The sequence below is a fragment of the Mastomys coucha genome, unplaced genomic scaffold, assembly GCF_008632895.1.
Source record: "Mastomys coucha isolate ucsf_1 unplaced genomic scaffold, UCSF_Mcou_1 pScaffold12, whole genome shotgun sequence".
Classification (NCBI taxonomy): Eukaryota; Metazoa; Chordata; class Mammalia; order Rodentia; family Muridae; genus Mastomys; species Mastomys coucha.
In genome coordinates, this window is record NW_022196894.1 from 14,095,764 (window position 1) to 14,106,942 (window position 11,179).

Here is an 11,179-nt window from a genome sequence, read left to right on the forward strand (position 1 = left end):
TCTGAGGGGTCATGTGCTGCACCCTCTCCTCCCACACCCGGGTGTTCTGCTGTCACATGGTGGGAGTGGTGTGGCACAGGTCTTACCAACAGTGATAGCAGCAGCGTCCTGCGCTTCATGTAGTACTTGTGCAGTTGGGAGCCCCGGTTGGTTTTCTTAGACATACCTAGTAGGAAGCAGAGATGAAACACGGTCATTATCCTCTGAGGCCATTTCTCTGCTCTGTCTTTTCTTTTGGTGGTGTGTTGGCAACTGAAACAAAAATCTTGGCCATGTATTCTACTATCCCCAGTCTCTGCTGTTTTAGAATCTAGAAGATGCTGACGTTTAGTGCTCTGTTCTGCCATCTGAGTGAGTGAGTGTCCATCACTCCACTGGGAAGAGAACTTAAGATTGGCTTAAAGATGTAGGACCCACCCCATACCCTGACCAACCTGACTTTTTGGAGATAGTTGACATGCCACTGGAGAGGGGGTAAGTGTTGATCCAGCCCTGTGTAGCCTGTTGTCGAGAGCCCACAGTTATATCCAAGTTGCTTCGGGTGTCCTGGTTATCTGTGGGCAAACACAATGAAGGCTATGGGATGAGGTGGAAGCAGACAGGGCATCACAAGGAAGAGAGCTTGGCAAGTCTTGCTTTGTAAGCACAGGTACCTAAGGGTGACTTCCCTGTCGCGCGCCTTTCCGTCCGTCTTTCCTGGTACGGGCCACCATATGTTGGCCGCCTTTTTCCGTCCAGTGGAAATAAGGAGGCAAACACGAGCTCTTCTCCATGCAGTTTAAACATGAACCTTGTAATCTTGCTTCTTACATCTTACTTATTTCTATCTTACTACTTACTTCTTACTTACTCCTATTTCCTACTTACTCCTATTCCCTATATCTTACTTCTATTCCTATTTTTATCCTTTACATCTTACTTCTATCCTTATTCTTACTTCTATTTCCTACATCTTACTTACTTCTATTCTTACATACATCTTACTTCTATCTCTACATACTTACTCCTATCTATTACATCTTACTTACTATCACTACAGCCCCCAGCCCTTGTGGGTTAAATACTTTCCCTGGTCCTAATCAGCATCAGCTACGTGGCAAAGCATAATAGGCTGCGGGAAAATCATGCCAGCTTGCATCACAAATTAGAGGCACACAGCTTTTCCAACTAAGGCTTGTTTATCTCAATGCTCTCTGCTCTGGCCGGAGACCAGATGTTCAATATATATATATATAGGGTGGCAGCTGCGGCTAACCACACTTCCTTACAACCTACATTAAATAATTTGGGTCTGGTGGCGCACCCTTATATCCTGATGTTGGAGAGATGGAGACAGAGGTGGCTCATTGGCCAGCCAACTCAGCCTACTTGGCAAGTTCCAGGCCAGTGAAGGACCTTGTCCAGAAAAAAGAAGTCATCATAGAGCAGGGCACACCCCTTTAATCCCACCACTCTGGAAGCAGAGGCAGGGAGATCTTTGGGTTCAAGGCTAGCCTGGTTGGTCTACAGAGTGAGTTCTAAGACAGCCTGAGTTACACAGGGAAACCCTGTCTTTGAAAACAACAACAAGGACAACAACAACATCAAAAAGATGTCATAAAGAAACATGAGTTCTCAGCCATGAGAAGACAACTGGTGCAGACTGGGTCTCTGCACAGTACTGGGGTGGAGGATGGCCCTGTGGATAAGCCCTTTCAGACTGAATTTCCCAGACACTCATGAATTCTTTTTATTCTAACCATTCTACATGGAAAATTTCCTAAAATTTGTCATAGTCCTAGATCTTTAAAATAGAATAAAACAAATACTATCAGTTTCGAAAAAAGTTTTATGTGTATGAATATTTTCCAGGGATATACGTATAGGTGTTTATGGAGGACAGAAAACTGTTGTATTTCCTGTAACAGATGGTGGTGAGCTAGTAACTGAGATCAGGTCCTCTAGAAGAACAATACTCTTAGCCACTGAGTCATCTCTTCCTGTCACAGATTTTTAGTTTTGTTTTTGATATGCAATGTCAGTTGCTTGTCCACTGGCATGTGCTGTCAACAAGAATCTGAGCACCCAGGGGACAAATTACACAGTTTTTTGGCTCTATTCTATACGGAACAAGAAAGAAAACTAGCGTTTAATGCTTTAACGCTTCTTTCCTTTTCTTCTGAGAGATTGTTCTGCAGGTGTGCCTAGAAGGACCCGTCCCTCACCTCTCGGTGTGGCTTGTCACCAGCTTTGTGTTCAGAGGAATGAGAAGATGCCTTGCTTTTGGTTTCTGCTGCAGAACATGCCAGTATTTCTTCCAGAGTATTCTGTTCTTTGCTCTGGAAAGCTATTTATTCTAGTACATTTTGTCTGGTTAGCTGAATGTATGTATGTATGTATGCTTGCATGAATGTGTGTGTGTGCGTATACATAAGTACATGTATACGCACACACGCACATACATACAGTTTCCTTTCAGACTCAGCTCAGAAGTCACTGTTCCCAGAAAACTGTCTTCAATGCCCAGTCTACTCTGGTTGGGCCAAGGGCCTGTCCTTGAATCTCCACTACTGAAGTTATCTTCGTTTGACTCCACCTATCAGATGACAATGGATTATGCTGAATTCATCTGGGTATACTGGCCTACTCAGTGGGCACATGGGAAGTGAGCTGGTCCAGGGAGAACTTATAAGAATGTCCTGCACTTGCTCTATGTATTAGTGTAGGTTGGAGGAAAACTAACAGGCAAGCAAGTACTGGGTTTTCAACAATATAAGGCATGGTCAAGATCAGGGCTCACTTGGGCTTTAACCACTTTCTTGTCTGGCTTTTCTAAAACCACCCACAAGCAACCTCCCACTTCTATGTACCTGGCTTCACTCCATACCCAGCAGCTGCCGTGCTGCTCAGGGCAATGCTTACCTGGGGGAACAAGCTGGCTGGCAGTCAGGTACTTCTTATCTGAGAACATGGCAGTCCAAAACTTAATCATTATGCTTATATCTTCACGAAGCCTCTTTTCTCCTTGAGTAGGGAACTTTGGTGGACAACTTCAAAAAATTACAAGAGGGAAAGAACTGAGTGTCTGGAGTCAGAGACTAGAAAATATTCATAAGGCAATGAGAGCTGACATAAAAAATTCACCTTTTTTTTTTTTTTTTTGAGGTTAGCCTGAAGCTCATCAACAGCAAGGGTGATGTCACTAACTCCCATGGGAAGTAAGGCTATCTATCCTAGTAGCCCAGGCCTGTCTACCCCATCAGTACCCTATGTTTTCTGTTTAGCTTTATCTACACAGCTCAGGCCGCCTGTAACGCCATATATATTCCTATATGCTGCAGGGTGGCCTTGAACATGACACTCTTGCCACACAGCCTCTAGATGGATCAGACTGTAGGCATGGTGAGTTAGTATGCTGTGACAGATGACAACTTGGCTGTGTCTACATACAACCATACACCTTACACCTGCAAGGACTCATGCAGCTGATATTTGCAGGTATGTACTTAATCTCTCTATTTTTTCCTAAGATAGGGTTTCTCTGCCCTGGTTGTCTTGGAACTTGCTCAATAGACCTCCAGCTCAAAGATCTGCTTGCCTCTGCCTCCTGAGTGCTGGGACTAAAGACATGCTGGGAATATTTTTTTAAAGAAAATTTCTTTTTCAAGACAGGGTTTCTCTGTGTAGCCCTGGCTGTCCTGGAACTCACTCTGTAGACCAGGCTGGCCTTGAACTCAGAGGTCTGCCTGCCTCTGCTTCCCAAGTGCTGGGACTAAAGCCTCACACACAGCTGGGACTGCAGATATATGCCACCGTACCTCTCTGCTCTTAATTTAGATAAATAAAAAGACTAGAGCCTAGAGTTAGAGGTTGTTCTGTCACCTGAAATGGGTGGTGGGAACTGAACTCAGGACCTCTGGGAGAGTAGCAGGTGCTCTTAACTGCTGAGCCATTTCTGCAGGCTTGCTCCCCCCCGCCCTTCTCTCTTAGTTTCAATCTTTGTTTGACATGGATTAGTTACGGCTGCTGAGAGAAGCAGGAGTAAGGGGTTATTGCACCAACATGGGCAGTTAATTAGTTACAGAACCACTAAAGAAAATATCCGTGTCCTCCAGGAACTATTAACTACCTGAAGAGCCTCAGAATCAGGGCTCTGTGAGTCCCTACCCCTAATCTCTTAAACGAATTCAACTCAAGAGACAATCTGTGTGTACTCCATTTGGTTCCTGGCTCTGAGTACATGCCTGAGGATATTGCAATGTAGTCATACAAGGACTAATGAATGAGGTTGGTGAGCAAGAACCAGGCAAATAATGTCCTTATGTAAGTAACTTCCTGGGAACAGGGTGATATAAGCTGGGTTGTAGCTGTCTCTGGGCATGTGCACAATACAGCTTGAGGTAGTAGTACCTGAAATAGTCAAAGGCTGTTGAGTATATCTTCTCTCTCAGCACGTTTCGAATGGTTGCATTTGGAACCACATCAGCATGCAGGAGGGACAGCCCCAAGGTCAGCAGTCTGAGAGAGATCACAAGGTTGGAGCTCTGGGTAAGGGCTAGGCCTCAAGGGGTATGTTCTCCTAAGCAAACCCCAGAATCCCTGAATATAGACCCTAGAAACATTACCAGCATACTACATTTAGCTGTTCTCTCCCCACAGCCTCTCTTCTCTCAGACAAAGTCTCACGTATTCCAAGCTGCCTTCAGTTTCCTTTTGGAGTGCTAGGGTAACCCTGAATTTCTGATCCCCTTGCCTATGTCTTTTAGGTGTCAAGATTATAGTGTGTTTTAAAAAAATAAATGTATGCATGGGTAAAGGTGTTGTACAAGAAAGTTTTAAAGTTAAAATAAAGGTTTTCCTGTTCTAAGATGCAGCTCACTAGCTTAGCTCTTCTGTGGATGCACAAACGGTGACATGTTGGGTAAATGCACTCTGAATGAGTGCTTGGGCATGTGGTTTGTAGAGTGCTTGCTTGCCTAGCATGCCTGATGCCCCCAGTTCTATCTCTACCACTGCATAAAATAGGTATGAAAAAACATTTTTAAACAAAACAAACAAACAAACAAACAAACAAAAAAAAACATGCTTCATTGAATGCTATGATGTTCTGCCTGGGCCAAGACCCCTAGGCTCACAAACAATCTGCAGTTTCATCCCCATGGGACAATGCTATGATTTTAATCCAGAGGGGTGCCGGAGTGGGTTATCTTCCTAGTGTATGTTTCCTGCTAAACCAAGCCCCGAGCAGGGTACTATGAGGCATAGGTAGGAAGGTACTGTTCCGTTCCAGCTACAGCTTGACAGTGACATGGACCCCGTGGAATAAGCATGTTCACATGTAGCATAAACAGGATGACCCAAATCCAGGGGCAAGTAGCTCTAGAGGCTCAAGTAGGGGTACGGGGGCATTGAGGACAGTCAGGCTAGGCCTAAGGCATGGTGCAAGATGAGCAGAATATAGCATAGCCACTTTACAGGGGCTGTCTATATCAGCAGAAGTAGTGCTAATGAGTCCTAGGCCATGGCCTGTAGTGGGGAGCAGATCACACATAGGCCTTTATGTACTTTATCTACTCTAGAGAGCTTTAGATAGGAGAGGAAAAAAGAGAGGTCCAACCCACCATTGCAAGGGAACAGAGGACAGCAGAGAAAAGAGAAAGGCAAACTGATGTTTCTGAGTGTATCTGGGAGGCCAGCTAATCCTGTGAGTGAGGGCTGCTACTTTGTGGGGGTACAGGCAGAGGCAGAGAGGAAAATTCTGCTCGTTTCTGTGATGGCTACATGCTACTGAAAAGCAGCAACAGGAATAATTTTCTATAACTTGTTCTCATTGCCTTTAGAAAAGTATCAGTCAGTGACAGACTGGGTATTAACAAGAGGACTGGCCCTTCTCTGTAGGTGGTTGGAGAAGTGTAGTTCTAATGGGCTATGAGGCCACGGCCTGGAGTTCAGGGAAGATATAGACAATACCTGGTAGAAGCAAGAGCCTCTACCATGCTCGGGCAGCAGATAAGCACATTGGTGCTAGCCAGTCCCTCACAGACGACAGCAGGGGCTATGTTCTAGTGAGAAGGACTGTCCTAGGGGACAGGGGGTTGGGGAGCCTCTTAACTAGCCAGAGGCTCATGGTCTCATGTCCTCTACAAGCTCTTCAAGATAGTTGTAGGATTTACTCTACACTGCACAGTAGCATCACAGGACATACCCACCCTCCCTACCATGATTTACACATTACACAAGTGCCCCACATGTCAGTAACAGGACACCCAGATGCCCCAGAGAAACAGAACTCTCACTTGAAGCGTGGTCCAATGGCTGCCACGTGCCTGTTCATGCTTCCCCTGGCTCCGCCAATATTGAGGGACATGGAGCGCTGCAGCAGGCTTGAGAAGATCTCGACCTGGTCAGAGCTACAGTACTTGGCAATCTCAAACCGCTGGACCAGGAACTGGGGAAAAGGTAAACAAGCTGTGTAAGTTGTCACCCATTCTCTCAGGTCAGGGCCCCTAGACTGGCTGGTGTGCTGGGCTGACCCAAGTATCCCCAAGGCTGTCCCTACAAAGTGCAGCAGAGCTTGAGGGTAGGCACATACGTCGATCCAGATGTAGTGAGGTGTCACTTCAGGGGGACAAGGTCTTGGCTGACTTGCTTCTGATGCTGCCAGGGGGTCTGCTTCCTTTGTTTCCACAGAAAAGAGGCCGAACTTCTGCTCTACTGTCATGTGCCAGGCTCCTGCCATCTCCCGCATAAACTGCAAATTCGAAAGAAAGGTCAGAGCCTCCAGAGAGTAGAAGGTGGGTGGCTGCTTTGGTTTTGAATTCCTGAATAAAGCTCAACATGTAACTCATGCCTGACTCCACCAATCCCAGTACTCAGCAAGCTGAGGCAGGAGGACTGTAATGAGTTCAAGTTCAGTCTGGGCTATATACAAAATGAGATGCTTTCTTAAAACAAACAAAGTAAAACTGTACTGGATGAAATTAGAAGGCAAGGGGCTGGAGAGATGGCTCAGCGGGTAAGAGCACTGACTGCTCTTTCAAAAGTCCTGAGTTCAATTTCCAGCAACCACATGGTGGCTCACAACCACCTGTAATGAGATCTGATGCCCTCTTCTGGTGTGTCAGAAGATAGCTACAGTGTACTTATGTATAATAATAAATACATTTTTGGGCTGGAGTGAGCAGGGACTGATCAAGCAGAGTTGACCAGACCGAGTGGGCTGACTGGAGTGAGCAAAGGTCCTAAATTCAATTCCCAACAACCACATGAAGGCTCAAGACCATCTGTACAGCTACAGTGTACTCATATACATAAAATAAATAAATAAATCTTAAAAAAAAAAGAAATTAGAAGGGAAACAAAGTAAGAAACAGTACCACAGAACCCATGTCTCAAGGGAGCTACTCAAGTCCTTGGTATGCAGTATGCTTCCTCTAGCCTTTCCCCTCAACTGACTGTCAACACAACTCATGGGCCCGGCAGGGCAGGGAACAAAGTGCAGCACATCTCGGTTAGCTTGTACTTAACACAGTGCAAGCCTTCCACAGACTCTGTCCTGGTAAAGCTTGGAAAGAATTCTTAAAACTACCTTTGTTAAGGAGGGCAAGTACCATGTACAGGATTTCTAAGCCACAAAGGTAGGCCTTTATTAGCTTATCAGATTTGAGAGTGGCCCAGGAAGTCCAAGGGAGGGCAGGCTGTAAGTGTTAAGATCGGAGCCATTCCCTTGGCCTAGCCATACTGATTCAGGACCCTTTCTGCTTTGAGCTAGGAGGGTTGGCCGGGTAAAGCTGAATAGTGTTCTGGAAGGAGTGGGGGCTAAACATAGGAATGGTTACTATTTTACACTACAAAAGCACCAGCAATGCATGGGTTATACAAGCTTTGGTTCCATTTCTAGCACCGTTACCTACGCTTTTGTAAGATGTGGCATGCTTTATAAAATGACACCTATCTTCTGCTACTCCTCTTGATTCCTGAAGGCAGGGATGCCATTGGGAGGCCATGAGGGTGAAGACAAAGGCCATGCATGCTAAGGGTAGCATTGTTATAAGTGGGAACTGAAGAATACCAAGGAACTATACACCCTGCTGTGGCTTCTTTTGGAGTCTGGCTTCTGCCTACTGTTAGATGTATTTTTTATGGTAGAAGTCAGGGTATCAAATTGGTTGGAAATATAGGAAACCCCAGAACTGATGGGACAAAGTAGCCAAGCAGAGGCTATATTCCCACTCATTTGTGTAAGATCTACTTCTATAATAGGGTCTCCTAGACTCTGGGAACAAACAAATGTGGATGGTCCATGACATAAGGGACAGGCAACAGTATGGAGCATAGAAGGAAGATGTTTTAGACAGGGTGGCCAGGGAATGCTGCTGGGATGGAAAGAAACACTGGACACAAGTCCTGGAGATGGTCAGCAGTGACATTCATCTAAGGAAAGGAAATGGGATGCAGCTAGGCAGAGACAGTCTGGGATCTAGCAGAGCTACAGCAGGGCAAGTGAGAAGACAGAAGGGACAGAGGTAGGTGCAGGTGAGCTTCAGGTCCAGAATAAGTCTGTCGGTCTAAGTGAGGTGGGGAGAGCACTGAGAGGCTTGGGAATCAGAGAGATTCAATCTAATCTAGTTTTTACTGCATGCTCCTATTGCATGGATACAGGGTAGTATGGAAGTATGGAGGCTCAGTGTGCCTCAGAGTTTGAATGACATGTTCCTGTAAGTCTTGGGCATTTGAATACTTGGTCCCAGGTCAGTGGCTGTCTGAGAAGGAGGTGTGTCACTAGGGGAGGAGAGTTTTTAGGCTTATATTTGAACAGGTCTCCAGTTGGTTTGGGGATGTTATAAAACCATCATAGGTGTTGCGAGTGTATAGCCTTGCTCCATTCTAGTGTTTTCAGCTACCCATTCTGGTACCTGCTGTCATGCCTCTGCCACTTACAGACTTGCCCTCTGGAATCATCAGCTAAACTACAGACTTGTTCCACAGTGTTAGCCATGGTGTCCTATCACAGCAGGAGAAAGTAACTTTAGGGAGCTGCCCTAAAGTCAGGGAGAGACGAAGGAGGCCAGGGTCACAAATGTAGCTGGAATGCTGGGATGTGACCAAATTTTGGGTCTATTTAAAGGTAAAAAAATAAAGCTAGTAGGGTAAGTTCTGGGCCACTTGTAGGAAGTGTAAGATGTCAGTAGCAGCCTGGTCTACACAGAGATAAGACAGGTACAGCACTGTCAATAATGTGGCATCCAAAACAGCAAGCAACTGGATCTCTACAACCCAGGCTTTGCTGTGGTGCTGTGAACTGAATCCAGGACTCAGATGCCAGCGGGGGTTTCTTCCACTGAGCTATATACTTAGAGTGGATTTTTTTTCAACAAAACTAAAAAAATATATTTTATGTGTACCAATGCTTTGTCTATATGTGTGTATAGGCACCATATGTATGTTAGTTCTGTGAACTAAACCCAGGTAAGAACAGCAAATACTCTTAGCTGCTAAGCCATCTCTCTAGACCCCTTTCCACCTTTTTGAGATAATCTCAGTAAATTGTTCAGGTGGGGTTGAATTTTTGATCTTCTTGATTTAACTTCTTTTTATTTATTTATTTATTTATTTATTTATTATTATATATAAGTACATTGTAGCTGTCTTCAGACACTCCAGAAGAGGATGTCAGATCTGTTATGGGTGGTTGTGAGCCACCATGTGGTTGCTGGGAATTGAACTCAGGACCTTCAGAAGAGCAGTCAGTGCTCTTAACCACTGAGCCATCTCTCCAGCCCCGATTTAACTTCTTGAAAAGCTAACTCGATCATAAACTTAGGCCACCAGGACCAGCTGAAGCTGAGTTTGACACTACCAGTTGGGATGCTCATTAGCTAAGCACATGGTGCTTGGTGGCAGGAGATTGGCAGTGTCAGGAATGGAGGTGCTGGCAACTCTGTAGGTGATGCTATCCTGGCAGGCAAAAGGAATGTTAGGGCACACCTGCTGAGAGGTCCTGACTGAGCCCACCCTACCTGCTTTTTTTTTTTAAGACAAGGATTTACTGTGTATAACTGTTCTTGTACAGAAATTGTACAGAACTTGTTCTGTAGTCCAGGCTGGCCTTGAACTCACAGTAGCCTTTCCAGTGTGGGATTAAGGGTATGTACCACCATGCTCAGCCATGAAGCTTCCCTGGGAAGGAGAGTCTGTAAGAAGAACTGTTCCATTCCCACCATAGGTACTTTTAGGACCCACAGCCTGGGGCAGCTCCACTGTCCTTGCCACTAAGGCTCCTTAGTGCTTCAAACCACCCACCCTGAAGACAGACTGAAAGTTCAGATATTCAAGGGTACCTGGAATCCAAGATGCAATATGAGGGCTGACAACAGTGGTCATGACCACTGCTCTACCCTGTGAAGTTGAATCAGTTCTAATTCTCTGTGGTTAGGCTCTGTGTGAGGGCTGTGGCTCTACAGAACAAGCCTGACACAGCAGGGAAGAGACCTTACCTCAAAACCAAGTAGGTAAATTATAAATAATGCATGGAGGTGGGATCGGAGAGATGTTCACAGGTTAATATTACTGGTTGCTATTCGAGGGGTCCTGGGTTCTGTTCCATACCCCCATGTTAATGCCCAGCTATCTCTAACTTCAATTCCAGGGGATCTGATGCCCTCTTCTGACCTCCTTATATACAAGACATAAATGGGGTACACAGACATATGCGCAGACAAAATAACTATATACATAAAATAAATAAACAAAAACAAACTTATAAAAATACTGCATAAAAATTTCCTTTAGATTATGGTACATAGATGTAAATGATACATACATGAATATATGGGAGTTGTTTCCCATAAAATGTATTTCATTATCTACATGGAAATATTCCATAATCTGAAGAAAAAAATCCAAAATCTGAATTAGCTTCTGTACTAATCATGTCAGATAAGTGACACTCAACAAGTATAATGTTGCCTGGAGGCTCCATGAAAAAGTAGTTCTAGAAACACAGACCTACGGTAAAATGGCTGATTCCATAATTAGCAAGTCTAGAAAGCAATTGCTCCCAGTCAGCTCTGACATCAGTGGGTTTGTAACAGACAGTCCTCCAGTCTCACAAGACACTTCTCTCCATTCCAAACCTTCCATATATAGTCTATACCAGCCACCCCTGCTCTCCATTCCGAACCTTCCATATATAGTCTAT

General features: G+C 45.0%; 1 protein-coding gene across 1 annotated transcript in view; it reads right to left on the minus strand.

Annotated features, from left to right (window-relative positions):
* Nucleotides 1–11,179, minus strand: part of Pi4ka (phosphatidylinositol 4-kinase alpha) — a 119,265-nt gene that overhangs the window by 15,320 nt on the left and 92,766 nt on the right. Inside the window, exons 33-38 of the mRNA XM_031363273.1 lie at nucleotides 6,572–6,730; nucleotides 6,276–6,427; nucleotides 4,390–4,497; nucleotides 2,902–3,029; nucleotides 435–554; nucleotides 87–166 (exon numbers count right to left, since the gene is read on the minus strand). Coding sequence (XP_031219133.1) covers nucleotides 87–166; nucleotides 435–554; nucleotides 2,902–3,029; nucleotides 4,390–4,497; nucleotides 6,276–6,427; nucleotides 6,572–6,730 — 747 coding nt within the window. The remainder of the gene's footprint in view (nucleotides 1–86; nucleotides 167–434; nucleotides 555–2,901; nucleotides 3,030–4,389; nucleotides 4,498–6,275; nucleotides 6,428–6,571; nucleotides 6,731–11,179) is intronic.